This window comes from Sparus aurata, chromosome 19 (assembly GCF_900880675.1).
Source record: "Sparus aurata chromosome 19, fSpaAur1.1, whole genome shotgun sequence".
Taxonomy (NCBI): domain Eukaryota; kingdom Metazoa; phylum Chordata; class Actinopteri; order Spariformes; family Sparidae; genus Sparus; species Sparus aurata.
This window is the reverse complement of record NC_044205.1, coordinates 15,448,897-15,469,434: the sequence shown is the minus strand read 5'-3', so window position 1 is coordinate 15,469,434 and position 20,538 is coordinate 15,448,897. Positions and strand designations below refer to the sequence as shown.

General features: G+C 41.3%; 1 protein-coding gene across 2 annotated transcripts; it reads left to right on the top strand.

The window, feature by feature from the left end:
* The first annotated feature begins 155 nt into the window (after positions 1-155).
* On the top strand, positions 156-14,175 carry zdhhc20b (zDHHC palmitoyltransferase 20b). 2 transcript variants are annotated; one of them, XM_030398684.1, is made up of 15 exons: positions 156-897; positions 1,816-1,943; positions 3,650-3,676; positions 4,043-4,137; positions 4,244-4,364; positions 4,484-4,553; positions 4,711-4,743; positions 6,266-6,386; positions 6,959-6,994; positions 7,215-7,347; positions 8,582-8,708; positions 8,925-9,014; positions 9,150-9,262; positions 9,366-9,413; positions 10,802-14,175. In XM_030398684.1, the coding sequence occupies exons 1-14, from the start codon at positions 674-676 to the stop codon at positions 9,407-9,409; spliced, it is 1,362 nt and encodes a 453-aa protein (XP_030254544.1). In that variant the 5' UTR covers positions 156-673; the 3' UTR covers positions 9,410-9,413; positions 10,802-14,175. The 2 variants fall into 2 exon arrangements, with proteins under 2 accessions (XP_030254544.1, XP_030254545.1); XM_030398685.1 differs by lacking the exon at positions 6,959-6,994.
* Positions 14,176-20,538: the final 6,363 nt, after the last annotated feature.

Below are 20,538 nucleotides of genomic sequence, written 5' to 3'. Positions count from 1 at the left end.
TTTCAATGAGAATATTGTTCATATAATTTTGCCTCTGCAGGTCTTAAGATATCCCATGTGGAAACATTAATACATAACAGGTACTGGTGTGACTGTCTCATCCTTTGGTATGAGAGGAGAATTCAGTACAATTCCAAATTGCTCTGCTAGGATACCTGGGATCTCTTCATTTTTCAGTTCCCTGGTTGTGGTTTCCAACTCTCCCTCTGTTCCATCTGTTGGATATGTGGTGGTGGTCAGTCTGCGGCCAATGTAGGTGAGCCTTCCACCTGGCCTTAGCATCGTGCAGAGGGACTTGCAGAAGAAGATGGAGTACGGAGAGCTTTGGTGGTACTGGCACATCTCCACAAAGTCCTCCAAACACCGAGGTTCAAGTGTGAACTTGTAGATCTCTGCCCAGTTTCCATCCGGCCGTTTGTTCTCCTCCCCCTGCCACTCCAGAAAGAGCATCCCCTTGTCCTCTCTGATGCGGTACACTCTGTGGCCCTGCTCCTGGGGACCATTGGTGTCCAGCGAAAGGGGGGCGCTGAAGCCCGCGGAACCGAACCCGACGTCGCACAGCCAGCGACGCCCGTCGAGGGTCACCATGTTGATCAGATGGTCAAAAGGTGGCCCGTAACGACCCGTGTTCTTGCTCATCACCTGGCCCGAGACCACGGTGACCTGGAAGCCCATGTTTTTGAGCAGCCACGAGAAGAGGCCGTTGTTTTCAAAGCAGAACCCTCCCCGGCGCTGGTTCACTATCTTGTCGAACAGAAGAGGGGGTTCGAGCTGGACTCGACCGCCGCTGTGTATCGTGAGGTCTTCGAACGGGACCGACAGAAGGTGGCGGGTGTGGACCGCCCGCAGCACGTCCAGGCTGGGAGCCACGGGGCCCGCAAACCCAATGCGGGACAGGTACTTCTTCAAGTCCATGTCAACGGAAGACATTGTGCTGTCTTGAAAGATTACTGTAGCCAGTGACTGAAATAAAAGGCAAGAAATTCAGTCTCACTGAGCGGCTGAGTTTCGGTCTTCCTCTGCTTCCTGCTGCTGAACGTGTCGACGGCAGAAGTCAAAGTACAAAGTCCTGAGAGCAGCTCCTGCTGTAGTTCATCACAAGTAGTTTTGACAAGAATAAAGATAGTACATCTAGTAAAGTATATGACTTTATATTATGTATCAGTCAGTGTAAGGCAGCCGCAGTAAACAGTAGTCAAACGTTGTTTTTTCCCCTACTTTTTACCAGACCTTTTTTTTTTTCTTTTTTTTTTGTCGAAACTTTATCGATCAAAAAACTTCATAACCCCCAATTCCGTTCTTGTTTCTTTCTTCATTTGAGGGAACAATTAAATTCCATGAATGGCAATATATTGAAATATTGGAAGAAAACCAAAAAGGAAAAGTGAAATACAGGAAGATTAGACTTGCGTTTTCAAAATAAAATTCCGTTAAAAAAAAATACAACATTTAATTGTGTGCACGTAGCATTTTTTTATATATATATTTGTGTACTTATGGTTTATTAAACAACACATATAACGTTAAAGAGGTTAAAGTTTTTTAACGCATTTTTTCGTGAAAAGTTAAGGCTACACCTAAAATGTGACCAAGAACTTTGTAATAACAGGAACATTTAGTGAGATTTAGTTCATGTAGGATTCTCACATGTATTTTATTGAGTTTAACGAATGTATATGTGGTAATGACTACCCTTTATTCAAATTAAAATCGTTAATTAATTCCTAAAATATATATTTTTTCAGACCTCCTCCAGTCTCATTTTGCTCACGTGACGTCACATATCGACACTCCCTTTCCCCCTTTTCCTTTTAGAGGGAGAAAGATGGCGCCTACACACGTACTGAGATGCTGTCAACGGGGTCTAGCATGGATACCTGTGATTTTTATCGCCCTGGTCGTCTGCTGGTCGTACTACGCTTACGTGGTGGAGCTTTGTATATGTAAGTAGCCGACCTGCCGCATCCTCGTCGCCTCTTTTAAAGCCTTTTTTTTTTTTTTTTTTTTTACCCGCTGCTTGTTTCCATTGAGCTGTCCACACAAACACACAGCTGCTGCTGCTGCTGCTGGCCAGCAGGAAGTAAATGGACTGCAGCTCAACAATGGTGTTGGCGAGCCCGTCCAAATCTAGATACAGCTAATTATACGTTAGCTGCCATCTATTTGGGTTGTCGTGTGTGATGGTACATTTGTTTTGGACGAGTGAAAACTTTCGCCGCGGTGTTAATACCGCTGCCCGTGTGTGTTGTTGGTTTTTTTCTGTCGTGGATGGAGAATTTTTTTTTTAAAAAAAGGGCTAACGTTAACTAAACGTTATTTGACTGGCTGACCGCATAAACATTTCCCCTATTAACTAGACCGTTGGTCATTAGCATGGCACGGGTAAAGCGTTGATGTGGCTTTGGATTGTCTTTGTGTTTAAAAATGACAGAAAATGTGATATTACAGCTACACCGAGGCACATAATGAATTTGTTGAGTCTGAACTGTCTGTAATGGGTGTGTGGCTTGAGCTCCTTAAAGTTTTCCTCTCAACATTTAGTGTCAGGGTTTGAATTGAAAATCCAAAATGTGCCCCTCTATATATATATACACATACATACATTTGGTGTGTGGGGATCCCATCCAAGAATACTAGTTAGTGGTTCCCAAGCCTTTTCTTCTTTTGCTCCCTTAAAGGGGCACTGTGTCGTTATGGAGAGGAAACTCCCAAGTTTCATCTTTATGGTATAAAGCTCACAAACATTTATTTTGTTTCCATAACTGAATAAACAAGCTGTTCTCAGAGGAAAATAAGGTCCCAGGAAACACTGTTTGAAGCTAGAAAGGTGGCGGGGTCCGTCAAATATAAACAAAGTAAAACCGTATGAAATTGTGTTGTCCTTTTTAAGGTCAGTTTGTTTATTTCAGTTTATTCAGTCACAAAATGGCAGAGAGCTTGTTGATTTAGTTTGTTTAGGCATAAAGAAAATCAGTGAGTGAAGATCTTTCTCTTCTGATGATGATCATCTAGCTGCGATCCCAGTGTCACAGATTATAGTTTAGTTTACTCAGGGGTAATGAGCTGTCATCTTTTCCTCGGGTGTTTGATCTGAAGGATTTTTACGTGCCCGAAGAGTGTTTAAGAAAGGACAACAGAAATTTTACAACAAAACTGGTAGAGAAAATGCTCAAATTCCCATTCGTCTAAGCACTTTATGAGCTTTTGTTCCTCCCGCATGGGCTCAAAAGTCAAGACTGAAAGTTCAATCCGTGAACCAGGAAACGGCCAATGAGGAAACAGTCTCCTCACAAGGATGAGGAGAAATTATTGAAGTGCTCAGATGAATGGGAAATGTCACATGACTGAAAGCCTCACAACAGCCACTGAACGGATCATGTGGTTAGATTGTTTTGTCAGCTAGGGAAAAGTTGTTAAATACCAGCATGATTTTGTGACAGACATTTGTTTAATCTTATTCTTATCCCGTATAGCAATTTGTGACTTGTAAATGTATCTTAAGACCCCATAGGGTAAAGCCTTTTTAATCCAAATGTTAAGAGGGCTGTCAGATCTAACTTTAATCAGCCACTGTATGTAACTGTTTGGATGGTATTTTCTTTCTTATCTAACATTTGTGTCATCTGTTTGTCTTTCTCTTTTCTTCCAGTCACCATCCCAAGTATAGGAGAGAAGAGTAAGTGTCCTGACGACTCAAAGGAATGTTTATCTAATACATTTTGTGAATGGAAGTTAACAGAGCTGAGCCAGTTTGCTAATTATCAGGATAATCTCTCTAAGGTCTGGTGAAATACGCTCTGCACACTTGGCTAAAAAAAAAAAAGGCTGGCATAGAAAACATCCGTTCTCAAAGTGCTGAGGTCTGCACAGAAGCTCCTCGTTCAGCATTAGCTTTCCCCTCTCATTAATTTAGTATGTAGATGTACAGCGTTTTTCTCTATATACTAAGTGACAGCAGCAGTTCCTTATATAAACGTTCTTATGGTGCTGGTCTTCAGTGTAAGCTGGTGGTCCTGACGCTGTGCTTAATGTTTCCCTGCAGTCGTCTACCTGATCTTCTTCCACCTCTCTTTCATCATGTTTGTATGGTCTTACTGGAAGACCATCTTCACCAAGCCTGCAAACCCTTCCAAAGAGGTACCCGATTCTCCATTCTTCCTGCATGTCGTGTCATTCTCCATGTTAACATAAAGTCAACTTGATGATTGCTCAAACACCTTCCCCTTTTTTTTCTTAACTTTAGTTTTGCCTGCCCAAGGCTGAGAAGGAGCGTTACGAGAAGGAAGAGAGGCCAGAGACCCAGCAAGAGATCCTATGGCGGGCTGCCACCAGTCTGCCTCTATACACCCGCACAGGAGCTGGAGGTAAACCGTGTGTGTGTGTGAGTGTGTGAGTGAGAGAGAGAGAGAGAGTGTAAAAATGAATTTGTCTCTGTGTTGGAGTTGTCCAATAACAAGATGCCTGTTGTGTTGACACGATGCAGCAATCCGTTACTGTGACCGCTGTCAAGTTATCAAGCCAGACCGGTGTCACCACTGCTCTGCGTGCGACATGTAAGAGAGCTTTATTTATTACAGACAAAATGATATTACTTTGCCTCCCAAACTTTCAAATTACATCAATCTTTACATCAATCTTTTCTATTGTTTTTTTTTATATATATAATCCATCCACTATTTTCTTTTCCTATTCTCTTGCTGTATGTGGCAGGTGTGTGCTGAAGATGGATCACCATTGTCCCTGGTATGTAAGACCAAAGAGATGTACATGTACATAACACACCTTAATGGGTCGAGCATATTTGGTTCATCAAATTCTTTAGTTGTCTAAGAATCTGGAATCTGGACCCATTTTATTCCCTATCGTTCCCCCAACATTTTTGAAACTGGTCCAGCATGAATGAATTACTTGTTGGAACAGTAGAAACACAATCCAGCATGGTTTTGTTGTGTTTTATTTAGGTTTTCAGTTGTTTTTTTGTTTTAAATGACGTTTTATGAAGATAAAATCACTGTTTCTGCTATGGGCGCCTGGTTGCCTTGGTGAGTGGCTGTTTCTGGTGCATATTCTTTAACAAAGTAGTCCCTCTTTGTTACGATCCTTTCCATAACACCGTCAGAGGCTGAGAATCAGAATCTGAGCCTGTCGATGGCAAAAACACCTTAAGTGAACATTCATGATTGCCTAGAGGGATTACATTGCAGTCCATTTCATAGCAGGGGGGATGCAGCGTTCTCTTTCAATACTGGAACAATTGGAAACATTATTGTCTCCGTTAGTCACTCGGACACAAAAGCACATCGTAAAACATCAGTTGTGTTTTATGAAGGCAAAACATACATTGTTTATTATTGTCTCAAGCGCGCTAATGAGCATAAGGAGATAAATCATAAAGTCAACAGTTCTTCACACCATAAAAGTACAAGACAAATCCAATTTCTGACTTTTTACATTTTTTTTTCTTCCCGGCTTTTAAGACCATTAGTTAGAATAGTCACGATAATGTTTCATCTTCAAGCATGACATTGCTAAAACTGTTCACAAACAACTTCTACATGGGTTTTGTTCTCATGCCCTGTAACTGTGAGAGGAAGGCTCAATCCCAATGTCTCCTGATGGCCTCACAAGGTCGCAGGCTTGGCTGACATCACCTGGTAAGTGCTTGACTTAGGCTGTTAGGGCCCTAAATGGTATAAATGGGAGTGTGAAAGCACTTTGCGAAATATTATATGACCTTGTGGGTTTTTGACTTTTAAAATAAAAGAAGGCATGAATAAAAATTGAAAACAGGAGAACACAGACACGCAGTTATAAACATTTATTCTGGGGTCTTAGGAGAAACAGTTCCATAATGTTTCAGTAGTGTGTTCATTGTTTTTGTCATTAAATAAACTGAGTGATTTAAGTAGAGAATAGGGAGAAAAGGTGTGATTGACCTCCTAATCCTCCCCTGGTATCCATGTGTTTAACATCACAACATTATGAACTTGAAAATTGGGTAATTTCCTCAGGTAAAGTTAGCAAAAATGCAGATTTACGGGCATTAAAGGCTCAACACGTCTGTGAGCGAGCCCTCAAATTTCTAACAGCGAGACAGCCCTAAACCCACACAGACTTATCGGTGACACGCCTCAAAGTCTTCGAGTTTCGTGAGTGTGGACATTGGGATTGGGCTAACCACACCCTATTAAAGTTCACAATGATAAGTTCTCTAATCAGAGGACGTGATGTCAAACGTGACCTTTATGTGTTTGTTCGTCTCCAGGGTGAACAACTGTGTGGGATTCTCCAACTACAAGTTTTTCATCCTTTTCCTGGCCTACTCGCTGGTGTACTGTTTGTTCATTGCAGCCACCGTACTGCAGTATTTCATAAAGTTCTGGACAGTGAGTAAACGAAGCGAGAGACTCGTTCCGCTTGTAGAGAATGCATCTGGATCTCGATGAGCATCCTCTGATTTGGTTGTGCATGGTGCTGATCTCTCCTGTGCTGAGCTGTGCCGCTCCTCTGTTTTCTCTGTCCTCTCTCACCCTTCACCCTACGACCTCCCCTCTCTGTGTCCCCCCTCTGTTATCCCCGGTTCTCGCACACTGGATCATTGTTCTCTGATCTCTCCCTTTTTCTTTCTCCCCTCTCCACTATCGGAACCATCAGTCACACCACTCATGTGCTCGCAAAACACCACCTCCTCCTCTTTTTTTTTTTTTTTTTTTTTTCTGTTTCTTAGCTGTTCGATTTCCTCTCATTGCTCCCTCTTTCATCCCTTTGTTCGTTTCATTCTGGGCACACTTTGAACATTCACCCACTCTCTTTCTCTCACCCCCCCCCCCCCCCCCCCCCCCCTTTCACCCAACTTGGCCTTTACTTGTGTTTGCCTGCTGATCTCTAAGTGCTTCCTCCCCTCCCACCTGTTCTCTCCTGGTGTTGCTAACCAGTCTCGTTTCTGTTTGTACTAAAGCTTTGCCGGAGGAAATCGGCAGAGAACTGCCCAAAGGTAACCCAGCTGTCCTCCAAAGCCTTTAGTGTTGCACCGCCTCACCATCGTTGCCTTGGTTTTTCTCGTGACGTGGTTCACATAACACTCTTCATATTTCTCCGTCACTCTGCCTTTTTTTCTCTCTCTCTTATTTCTCTGTCTTTCCATAAATATCCTCAAAGTAAATTTTGTCATTGATTTGCTGCCTCATTCTCCTCCTCTTCTGTCACTTCCCCAGAACGAGCTGCCGGACACTCACGCCAAATTCCACGTCTTGTTCCTTTTCTTTGTGGCGGCCATGTTCTGCATCAGCATCCTGTCCCTCTTCAGCTACCACCTGTGGCTTGTAGGGAAGAACAGGTCCACTATAGGTAACAATCACACAAATTCAACAGATGTTTTATGCTATTTAACCTGTGTTCAAAAACACGTTTCTGTATGTTTTTAATTGGGAAGAGAATTGATAAGAATTTATTCATACCTACACCAATATCAATTCCTGCATATTGGTCTGATTCTTTACCGATTAACTTGTTGTCTCCTGGCCAATTTTCTGTGTCAGGGCAAAAAGTGTGCCTACATAGTTTTCAGCATCTAAAAAGTGTAGAAAGAAAGAGGGGGGAAATCATGCATGTGACTCAGGTGACAAACTGTTTAACCAATCTTTAATTGTACTAATTATAGAATATTTGCGCTGCATTTGCTGCCATTCAGGTTTTTCAGAGTCAAAGAAAAGGTGACAACTTGGAACTGGTTCTCAACAATTGCAACAATTAGTTTAGAGTAATCAACTATTAGATAAACCGCCAACTATTTTCATAATCAGTTGAAGGGTTAAGTTGCAGTTGATTACGTAATAAGATTTCTGTAGTTTTTTGGGAGTGACTTGTACTTATTGTTACTTAAGTATTTTTTCCACGTCTGTATTTTAACACTTACTTAAGTATTCATTAGTCCATTTAATCTACTCTACCCACTTTTAAAAGTACAGCATTGGAAGGCATATAGATGGAAGATTGTAGAAACAGAAGCCCTTTTGATTGAATGCCCGCTATTGATACTGCCTTAAACAGCAATGGTAAAAAAGTAGGGTTTTACAGAAGAATACATTTTTTTTCCTAGTAGTTTTACTGTAGTAGTTGTAATTGGGTTATATTTCCTGTTATGTTACTGTACTCGCACTTGAGTACAGATTTCCAGTACTCTTTCCACCACTGGATTTAATGTATTAATATCATTGGCTTGTGGACAAACCAGACGGTTCAGGACATCACCTTTTAGCTTTTGGAAACACTCATCAACATTTTTCACCATTTTCTAGACCATATAACTAATTGATTAATCAAGAAAATGATCAACAGATTAATAGATGATGAAAATAAGCGCAAGTTAGAGCACTACTTGATTCCAGTCCCTAGTGTTTATCCAGCCTTAATTTTGAATTTAACACATTTTTAACATGTCTTCAAGAGTATCTGAGATGTAGGTACTGTTCAAGAAAAATTGATTTCCAGATTTGAAAATTGCACTTCTTTCTCACCCTGTGAAATGTTTACCTGTTTGTTGTTTAACAATGTGTGTATTTGTCTTTCTCCCTCTCTGCAGAGGCGTTTAGAGCACCAGTCTTTAGGACGGGCTCTGATAAGAACGGCTTCTCTCTGGGTTTCCGGAAGAACATCGCTCAGGTCTTTGGAGACCAGAAGAAGTACTGGCTGCTGCCTGTATTCACCAGGTAAAGGAGACGAATGGAGAATTGAACATAGAAGACAGGGACAGATTCACTTGGAGTGCTGTTACTAACATTGGACTCAAGCTAAATAATGACGTTTGTACATTTTTCAGTTGAATGTACAGCTCAGCTAAAGGAATACAAATCAAAAAAATCAAACGCTGCTGCAGTTTGTTGCCCTGCAGGCCAGCTGCACCTAATCTCCTTTCTCCTTTACAGTCAAGGAGACGGCCTGACGTTCCCAACACGGCTGGTCAACGCTGATGTAGAGCAGGCCACAGTGACCCTGCAACCAGAGCCCAATAAAAGGTGATAAATCGCACGGCGATAAAAGATATGTTATTTGACACAAGGCTCTGAAAAGGATTTATGTTTTGTGAAGGTGCTATGGATGTGCGTGCAGCATTCATTTAGCTTTTTTTTATGTGTTTGCCATGTTTCCAGTGCTGCTGATGTCCCTGTGAGTCCCCTCAGTGAGTCCCAGAACCGCCTCCTGAGCAACGACCAGCATGCCAACAACACCGGAGACCATCTGGCTAACAACGCCCTCAAGTCAGGTGAGCTGTACCACGGATGATGATATTTCACTGACAGAATTTACAGTAACAACCTACTATATGGTGTCTTGTCAGCTCATCACCCTTTCTCCTTGCTTCACAGCTGAAAGTGACACCATCACAATTTCCGTGGAGAGCGAGTCCTAACCAGGTGAATAAGTGTAAACTACTTGAGTCAGTCTGTATGTTTTTCATGTTTCTGCAGGTCCTTTTTAAAAAGTTACAATTTTGAAAGGTCTTCACAATGATTGGATTATGGAAGTATGGAGGATTGCTTGTTAATAGTTTTTGGAAACATTTTACAAAGCTACAAAATGAAACCAACAAGGACCCACTAACTACAAAGCAGTTAACCGCTAATGCAATTGCAATCGGAGCACACCGAGCTAGTGTGTCGCCATGTGGTGAATGGGCTAATCTGGCATTTCCTCTCATTTAAAAATAGCTGCTTCTATAAGTAATGACTTAGAAGAGAATGTTTTCTGTTAACTTTACTTTGATTTAATATGGGTACATACAAAATCAATGAGATCTGTCCTAAGAACAGTGCATTTAGTGCTTGGTTGAGACCTGATGAAAATAACAAACCTGAAGCCTGCTGCACTGTGTGCAAGAAAATGCTTAAATTAGGAACATTGTGTGTGTAGGCATTTGAGTCACATCGGAAATCAGAAAAATGTGAAAATGATGTTAAAAAGCCACCAGCAATTGTCTGCCACCCCCCGGCACACAAACATCACATTTGCATACATGCGGATTTGTGTACGCGTATTTTTGCGAGTATTAATGTCGATCCAACTGCAACTAACGATGATTTTCATTATCAGTTAAGTTGCTGATTATTTTCACCAACAATTGTCTATAAAATGTCAAAACATTTTGAAAATGCTCACCACAGTTTCACAGTGGCCACAGGGCCATTTTCAAATAGTTTTTATTTTTTGTCACACAAACTGTCTAAACCCCAAAGAGAACTCATCAGCAAATATTTGAAGGCTTAAAAAAGGATTATCTTGTAGTTGGCAACTAGCAACTCATCGGTTAATTGTTGCAGCTTAAAAATCGACTTCAAAAGACCCCGAGGCCCCCGAAACACCAAGCAGACATCGAAGAATCAGCAGCCTAACGTCACCTGTATCTCTACCACAAGCTGCACTTGAACACACCGCAGAGACTACAGCTGACAGCAAACTAGCTTATTTCTGTGCCTGTGTGAGAGGAAATACGTTTCCATACCACCAGGTGGCAGTAGCCTGTAATACATTCATCTGTAAACTATGCAAACTGATGTTAAGATAAAGCAGCGTTTTGTGACACCACTCTCACTAATAAAGCCACTTCTAACAGGAACAAGGGCCAACTAGTACCAACACCTGAAACCTGCAGAAACCCTGTGTTTGCGTACACCATACCCAGTGCATATTTGGTGTGCAGATGTCCATTTTTTTTTTATATGGAAATGTTGTATTTCATAATTAAATAAATATTGACTGATCAGTTACACAGCTAATCATCTTTTGTTTTGTCTGTTTCCCCCAGGAGAAACTCCTCAGTCATCTAATACGAAGCCTTAAGCAACGCAACAGTTTCCCAGCGTAACCTCATCCCCATCGACCTGTTCAGAGTAAATATGAAAATGCATTTCTTTCGCCCATCGCAGCACCGTAATGCATCTATGGCATTAGCATTTTTATCGCATGCAGTGCAGTTGTCACACTCAACCCCCACAGGACATGTGACACAAACTGGGTCCCTCTCTCACACACATACTCATGCTAACAGTCACACACATTCAACTCTATACATATTTCTTTGTTCTTGTTTTTTTTTTTTTTCTCTCAACCGGAGCATTTTGAAGATCAGCATCCCAGAGGGAATGTGAGCTACATTTTTATGTTTTAATGGTAAATCCTTTTTTTGTGCCAAATGCGTCCTTGGTCGCACCAGAGTTTTATTGGCACAGAGCTGCAGTGAAGAGTGGGAGGAGAGCTGGAGCAGTGCATTTTTGCTTTGATCATTTCTCCCTTGTATTCAAAGAAAGGCAGTACATTGCGGAGATGGATAAGTTTACCATTGACCTTTTTTTTTTTTTTTTTTTTTTGAACTTGTAACGGTTGGAGCGCATCTGTGGTCCGCACCTTTTCAGATGGATGTTTCCCACCAAAACCCGGACTATCTTACAGAGGACTCTCACTGCATGGTTCAGTGGACTGGGCCAGTGCATCACAGGGAAGACTGTAGTTGGGTTTTGGATTGGCGTTTTTGGATATCAGAGCACAAGATGGCACATTTGCACTTTGTAGATTATCAATGTCCATCAAACAGCGTGCTGCTTCTTTTTATCATGTCCAAAAGAGCATCCTGGGTTTAACGGATGTTGGATGATCATGTGATTTATGGTGTATTGTTTGTGTGTGTGTGAATGTGTTTAACAGTTGAAGTGGCAGTCTTTTTTTTCTTTTTTTTTTTACGAACTAACAGAAACTAAAAGAATCCGCTTTATGTGTTTTCGTGGCCAACGTGTGTTAAAAAGTGCTGCTTCTAAATGGACGGTTTGACCTGGGAGATGTATTTCACACAGTGCAATGTGCGGTGTCTGTCTCTACCTGCTCTCTCAGAGTCAGCCAGTTGCGTCATACACCAATCAGTGATTCCCATAAAGTATGCATCCTGTTTTTTCTACAGCTTCAATCTTTACCGAGACACCTACACTCATTGCCAAATAAGGGCTGACCTGTCAGGAGCTCTGACCTCTGAACCTGAAGTGTTTACAACATCCTAGCTTTATCTTCACTGGCCAATGTCATCATGACCAAATTCTGTTCACCAGTCGCTGTGGCGAAATATATATTTTTCCCAAGGTTCTTCTGTCCCTCCTGCCTGTCGTGGGCCATGATGTCCCTGCAATACCAGTGCTCACCAGCAGGTGTCGACAATGCTCCTGTTATCCGAACTTGATCGGGCTCAATTCACTTTCAGGTGCAGCTTTCTGCATAATGAAATATTTTCAGAATGTGTGACTAATATGCATTATCTTCCTGTACTAACATCCATATTTAATTTGAGATGAAAGTGAATTGAACCCGTCTGATCTACTCAACAGCTTCTGCTCACCTTGTCTACTCAGTATGTATTTTGGGAGTCGGCTCAGTGTTGTGACCTCCAACTGTTAAAGGATCCTCAGCTTGTGTAAGACTTAACAGTGGCGTGTCTTGTAAAGGGCTGCAGCTAATGATTATAGTCATTATTGGTGAATCTGCCAGTTATTTTCACGATTAATTGATTGATTGTTTAAGCTATAAAATGTAAAAAAAAAAAAAAAAAAAATCCTGAAGCCTAAAATGACTTCAGATTGCTTCTTTTGTCAAACCAACAGTCCAAAACCCAAAGACTCTTCATTTTCCATCATAAGGATAGAGAAAAGTGGCAAATCCTTACATTAAAGAAGCTTGAACCGGAAAATGTTTGACACTTTTTGCTTAAAAAAAAATAAATGGCTCAAACAATTAATTGATCACGAAAATAGTTGGAAATTCTTTTGCGATTGTTGCATCTCTCATTGTATTGAACATCTGGCATGGTAAAGGAAGCGAAATTAGATTTAATTACTCACGCGCATCTCAACATGTGAATATATGTTAATGATCGGACCATTCTGTAAGCATAACCAAATAACAGTCGTTCAGGAACGAGTTACATCCTTTTTCCGAGGAATTTTGTTATTTATATGCAACTTTCTGATTCACATTGGAGGGAGAGCCAGCTATTTCAGGATGTCTGTCATTGCTCTACCAGAATCGGTGATGTCCAAGTTTACAGCTGTTTCTATCATGTGGAATGAGTTTGTGGTGTTGTATGGTGAATTTCTTGGTAATCATTGTCTCACTTAGTACTGAATGTACCACAGATGGAACAACATGAGATGGTGGAGGAATTAAACAGCCCGTTCTTTAGAATTTATGGTTAATTTTTAAAATTCCAATCATGTTTGACCTTTTGAGCCAAAATGTATTTATAATTACTCTTTACAAACAGGTGATTGAAGGATGTTGTATGGATTGTGCTCACTGTGGCTTCATCTCAACCGAGCAAATGAAATTGCTGTCAGAGATCACAATCCAAGCCAAGGTTGTGGTCTGATCATAAAGAGATCTTTTCTAAAACTTCACACAGTTAAAGAAAAAGGCAAAAAAAAAATCGATGTTTCTGTAAGGAGCCTGGCTCGTTCAATTTGTCAATTTGTTCAAATTGCCTATATTCTCTCTCTGGGCTGTTTGGCCTCGAAACTAAAGTGCGCGTGTGTATTTTGTAATGCTTACTTGAGTGTTCTTTTGTAATATTGTCGTCTTGGGAGAAATGCTTCTGTGCAGCCATGAGATTTTTACATGTGTGTGTACATACGTAACGTCTGACTAATGCTCAAAAGCATGGCGCCTAACTTCTGTAAAAATGTGTTTACCGTGATAACGGGGATGATGGCGTTAAAACAGACAGTGGGGTTTTTTCCAACTATTGCTAGGTGCGTCATGTTTTAAATTAGCTTTACTCTGGTTTGTCTTATAAATGAAGCCATAAGAACTCCTGTGAAAATGGAGAAAAGGATCTAAAAAAAAAAAAAAAAATTCAGTCTGATTTCAGTTATTATTTTTTTAAGACTGACAAAAACATTTTACATCTGTATTCATATTGCAGATGTAGCCTATCATAACTTGCTTATTGCTACATTTTGGTTTCTTTTTGTTACGATGTCCTATTTTACAATGTGTGTGTAAATATATATTGATAATGTATGAAAAAGACTACATATATATTTTTCTTGTCTGATTAATTTTACTGTTCCTATTTTGTGAATGAAGTACATGCCTCCACACAATTAACGTGAAAATAACAATAAATGTTTTTTTAAACCTCCAGTCTAATATTGCCCTCATCAGTTTTTATGATTAAAGGTACAAACTTAAAGGGGCACTTCACCCATTTAGCACTAATGTAACCATATCGGGTTCACAATGTCAGGGCTCGACAGTGCGACTGTTTTGCTCGCATTTGCGAGTTGATTATTTCCAGTGCGAATAGAAAATTACATTCAGTCGCATCAGTGCGACTCCGACAAAACTGCAAAACATGCACCGTTTTGCTGTTTACGTGAGCACTGAGCAGTAAACACCCACATTTTTTCTGCCGTTTATCCGCAGTTTTGCACAAACGCCTCACTACAGTCGCTCAGTTTCTGTGGCCGCTCTGTGTCTGCGCTCGCTGCAGCTGCCTCCTCTCTCCTCCCTCTCCTGTTGCTGCTTCAAACATGACACCGGCTTTGGGACTGACCGGCTGATTGGCTGTTCTGCCTTAAGTCCCGCCTCTCTTGCTGTGTTAGATTTATTGTTCAGCTCCTACTGATGATGCGGGAACTACCGCAAAATACCCAATAATAGCTGGGCGTTTATTTGTTTCAATCACTTAACAGACCAGGCGTTAATTTGGGACAGCGTTTAATTCCCTCCTCACAAAAATCCGGGATGAAAATGTCACAAACTTCTCCAGCTTCTCTGTGAATTCTCTGGCATCCTTCTGGGCACAACACGTGAAAAATGCGAAAAAGAAAAATGTGCAGTGTCAGTGGTCACGTCTTCTTCCTTGATGTTTTTTCAAAATAAATTAGACTCGCAAGACAATCATATACTGTATATAGTTTATTATTATTATTATTATTATTATTATTATTATTATTATTATTATTATTATTATGCATATTCTTGACTTTGAATGGGAAAGCATTTCTGTTTCTGATTCATATATTATGCAGTCAGTTTTCCATATTTTAAGTTAAATTAAATGAATCAAGACAGATGTCACATTTACATGTCAGGGTGTGGTTATTATAGGTGCCTTTAAAAAATGATCCAGGTATACTGATCCCTCCACTTTGGGATAATTAATGGTACTGTTTGTACAGTGCTTTCAGAAAATCAATAACCTGAAAAATGATAACATAAATATAGGAGTGAGAGAAATGATACATCTCAAAATATTAAATATGTTGTAATTTCAATTTTGAAATTTTAATACTTGTTATTACGCAAACCCCTATTACTTTTTGCCACCACTGCCAGATCATACTGATTTTGCAGGGACAGACTCTCCAAACAATTAAATGGGAACAAGTCTTTTTTTTTTCCCAGAAAAACAGTTATTTTAATTTTTTTCGTGGCTGGGCCACTATAATTACACATGGGGCCAGTAAAACTCGAATCTACTGGCCAAGCGGGCCAGTAAGAAAAAAATGTTATGTTGGACACTGGGAGGCAGCCGGGGCACTGTAGCTGTGAAGCTTTAAGACCTCCACACGAAGCAGCCTGGCCGTGTCCACAACAGAGGACCTGATGCGCATCAGCCTCGAAGGGGCCTCCACTGGAGAGCTATGACCCAAGTCCAGCCGTAGAGAGGTGGCTTAGTTCCAAGCGGGTCAGGAGACCAGACAATGTTGACTGCTGGAGCAGGGACATTCTTCCAGTTTAAAAGAGCCAGTTATAACATTAAAAATTAGTCTACAGGGTTAGGATTAGGCTAAATAAGTACTTTATTTGTTTGAAAATGACGTTTTTACCAAAATTGCTGAATTTTCATTGTGCTACTAAAAAATGTTGTGTGCTACTAAATTTTTCAGCATGGTAGCACAGTGCTACTTGGAAAAAAGCTTAGCGTCAAGCCCTGAATGTGCAATAAGAAAGGATCAAAATTTAACAGAGCAATAGTTTAATGCAACCGTCGGCCACATGTAGTAAATGTAGCCTGGAGCTGCCTCAGTTACAGAAAGGAATGGGCTATGTAGGTCTGTCTAGTCAGTTCATTTCTATAGAGCCAAAACAGCAGATCCCCATAGTAACTGCCAGTGGTGGACAGTAACGGAGTAAATTTACTTGAGTACTGTACTTAAGTACATATCCAGAGGATTTGTACTTTACTTGAGTATTAGATTTCTTTGGTACTTATTACTCTTACTTGAATACATTTCCAAGACAAATATTTTTACTTTTACTCGAGTTAATTTCTAGGAAGGCTGAAAAGTACTCGTTACTTTCAGGTCTGCTCTTTTTTTTTTTTTTTTTTTCTAAAATACTATTAGACACAAGCTGTGTTTGTCAAAGAAGGAAACCTATCACAGTGCACGCTCTCCACTGGGATCTACGTAAAAGCGGAAATACGTCATCCCTCCCCATAAGGATACCACCAAAGTAGCCACGCTCTCGACTGTGTTTGTCAACACAAAACCGCGACAATGGCTGCATCATGTAGTTTTTTGTAAAGCAGTGATTCTCAACCAGTGGTCTGGGGACAACATTGGTCTTTGAGGGGGTTCCAGTTCCCAACTTAGCTAAATGATAGAGAGTTAGTTGGACGGTGCATGTTCATTTGGTTACAGTTTTAATGATTGTTAATAAACATCTGCATCTGCAACATCTGCTGTCCTCCTGTGATCCCATTCATTTTATTTGTTTTTATAGGTGTTTCTGCAGGCTTTATATAATATTGTGGTTCTAAAAGCAAGCACATCAGTGCAGGTGGTTTCAAAGAGTTAATTCTCAGAAACAAGAGTTAAAAGGTACTTAAATTCATTTAGAAAAAATTATAGTAATTCATTGATGTGAAAAATAAGAAATTTACTCTTACTCTTACTTTTACTTAAAGTAAATTTAAAAGCATGTACTTTTGGATACTTAAGTACCTTTAAAAGCAAGTACTTTTTTACTCTTACTCAAGTAACATGTCGACTGAGCTACTTTTACTTGTAACGGAGTAAATTTTGACCAGTAGTATTTGTACTCTTACTCAAGTACTAGGGTCGAGTACTCTGTCCATCTCTGGTAACCGCTAGTTGCTGCTAACCGCAGCTGCCGTAAGTTAGAACACAGGAGCTTTAGACCAGGGCTAGCTGGTTAGCATGCTAACTTCATTAAATATCCCTTCAACGTAACACATCAACGTCACAACATCAAAACTTCCAGTTTTTTAGAATCCCATACCTTTTTTAATTTTTTTAGGTGCTATAGAAATATCTTAAAAGTATGAAAACACTCCCAGAGAATTGTATACAGCCTGTATTCAGGAACTGCCTTTAAAATGTGCTCTCTGGACTTCCGTTAAGATTGTGAAGTCACACCTATACAGTCAGTGCCCTCAGCCACCGGTAGAGTGAGGCAACAGTCACCGATGCGCAAAACCAACAGTGGCAAATATCTGCCTCACATTCACTTCCATTCCATGTGCATGAAAAGGCCAAATAAAAAAAAAAACAAATTCGCCATTCACTTCAGTGGGAGTTCAACTCGACCGGAAGAGTCACAACCACGTCCGATACAGAAGACGTGCGTGGCTGACCCCTCAAACAGACCTACAAAACATTGAAACACAGAACTGACAGACGGACAGTTTTGCACAGTTTGTCGATTGAAGATGACGGCAACTCACTATCAGAATCTGCATTTGATACATTACCGGAATGAATCGTAATCTGATGCAAGTACGGTCTTCAGATTGTGCTATCAGATCAAGACAGGGATGTAGATGAGTCAACTTTTCAGGGTGGCCCAGACACGAAGCTTGAACAGACGCAAGTTACTCAATACCTACAGGAGGGGAAGGCTTTCAGAAACTTCTGTGAGCTGAGATTCAGGGACCCCAGATGAACCTCGACCTCTGCTATCTGTCTGACACCCAGGCCCTTGACTTCTGCCGTTGAGACCGCTCCGCTCATCCTCTCAGAATCCCTCCTTCTTCACATTGATTTTCACCACAACGACGCCTGAAATGGCAGCTTGTAAATCATAATCAAGGCATTTTAGGGACGGAACAGTCTCCCGTTTCATCACATCTGTCCTGCAGATCTGTACAGCGCACAGCGGTGACATCATGATTTGGCCCGTGATATGTAATGTAAATGCCGCGATGTGGTGAGACCGTGCTGCATTTGCAGACGCAATGGGTTTACTGTACTGTTGTGTTCAGTATCTTTCCTGAGCAGTGGCGTGCGCAGACTTTTTGAAGGGCAGGGGCGAAAAGAAGGGCACTTAAGCGCGCGTTTTGGCTCCCAAGAGGACACTTTAGCGCGCGTTTTGGCTCCCAAGAGGGCACTTTAGCGCGTGTTTTGGCTCCCAAGAGGCCACTTTAGCGTGCGTTTTGGCTCTCAGGAGGACACTTTAGCGTGCGTTTTGGCTTTCAGGAGGGCACTTTAGCGCGCGTTTTTCAACAATTGGGCCACGAGGGGGGGCGACTGCCCCCCCCCTGTGCACATCACTGTTCCTAAGTTTATTTTATTAAACAGTCTTGAACAGGAACCCTACATGATAAAGAATGACAAGATACAGATCATGACTTCCTCTTGCGCGTGTGTGTGTATTAGGTGTGTGGCCATGCACTCGTTAGCTACGAGCTCTCAAGGTAATGACCTCGGTGTCACTTTTTGAGGGAAAGTAAACAGGGACTTGTTTAAAACCAAATAAGTTTAACGTCCGCGAGGCCAAAGCGGCCGTGGTTCCACGAAAAGACCTTCGGATGGTTTAACCATTAAAGGGAAAACCCACCATCAAACAGTGATCTAGATAGAAACAGAGGTATCTACAAACATAGCCAGCAGCGTCCCTTGGCAGACGAGTGTAGGGACTTCCATGCGGAGTGTGATCAGCTTACATTTTCTGTTCTTTTGACTTTTAATCTGCATCAACTTGAACTTCAGTCCGCATGTCTGGCCCACAGATGTGAAGAAGGCAATGCTCACATCACAGTCACATCGACGTGACTGCTCTCACGAGCCGTCCCTGTAATCACTTTCCAAGAATAGATTGTTACACATTTATGCTTTTTTAGTTTAAGTTTATGAAAACTGGACTAAAATCAGGGTTTATTTTAGGGTGGAAGCCTCCTGAAAATGGCAATCTTGAATCTCGGCATCTCATTCCTTCCAATATTTCAAACCTCAGGCGGGTCTGGACAAATCCTTCATCAGTCTCCAAGAGAAATATCCGAGAAGGTGTGCCCTGACGCAGCCAGAACCAACAGGAAACCTTGAAATGATTCAACGATCATATAAGGCGAGAAACAGATAGCTCATAGTTCGTCATGAAGGGGAACACGTCCGTACTGAGTAACACATGTGCTGTGTTTTACTTTGTTGGAGCAATACTGTCCCGAGGATGTATCTTTAATCACTGTTTTCATGCCCCTTAGTCATCTTTTGTAATCCTTCCTTAAATTTGTCTGCACATGCAGCTCGAGGATGAATCGATTTGATCTCTGAGCGAAGGCGTAAACAGAGCCCTTCGGGTTTTTTTCTAACCCCTGGAAGCCAAGTTTGCCTGATCAGACAGGCTGGTGTGATAAAAACAACACAAGCTGGATGTGAGATGAAAATAAAAAACACAAAAAATGAGGGCATCTGTGGTTATGAAGAGGAAGGTTCACTGAAATCAAAGAAAAGCCAGACCAGGATGTGGAAGGTATAGAATGAGATGATATCACAGGATATTGTGTTAAATTCAGCTGGGTCTGGCTCCACGCCGGCCTCTCTGCGCCGTGGAAAAGCACCCGTATGCAGCCGGGGGGCACAAAAAAAGATTTGCAGCAAATGCCTCACATGACGACAGCCCTGCACATGTTGCCGTGGAGACGCGGGGGCATGTGATGTGTTGTCCACGGGTGCACAGCCCTAAGATAAAACACACACATACACAGGCACACACACAAACAAACTTCTGTTAACTCTCCCCTTACTTCCACTGGTTTTGCATGGACGGAGTCAGAGCCAGTGGCTGTAGGGCCTGTGGCTCCATCCAAAACATGCAAACTCAGTTTTCCAGTGAAGCAAGGTTTGGACGTTATGTGTCTGTTGTAATCAGCACAGTCCCAGAGATGTACCGTGTCTGCCTCCAGACAGGTGAAGGCATGTCACAGGAAATTGAAATATTATTTGGAAAACAAGGAGAGGAAAAACTTTTTAAATTTTTTTTTATAGAAACTAATAAAATGGTGCACACCGAAGCTGCCTCCATGATGAAACCTCACTGTGTGTCAACAAGGACTAAGTGCCGCCAGTGACCATAACCAACTTCCCAGAGGTTGCTCAGGGATTCACCACAGACCACAATCATGCTTCACAAGCGGAGCATGAAAAAGTGACATTTCATTACCAATAGAGTGATTCACACAAGTGTCTTCATTTCTTGAAATAAATTAACACTCATAGCTGCGTGGTGCTAAACAATTAAAAGAAAAAATGCAAAAGT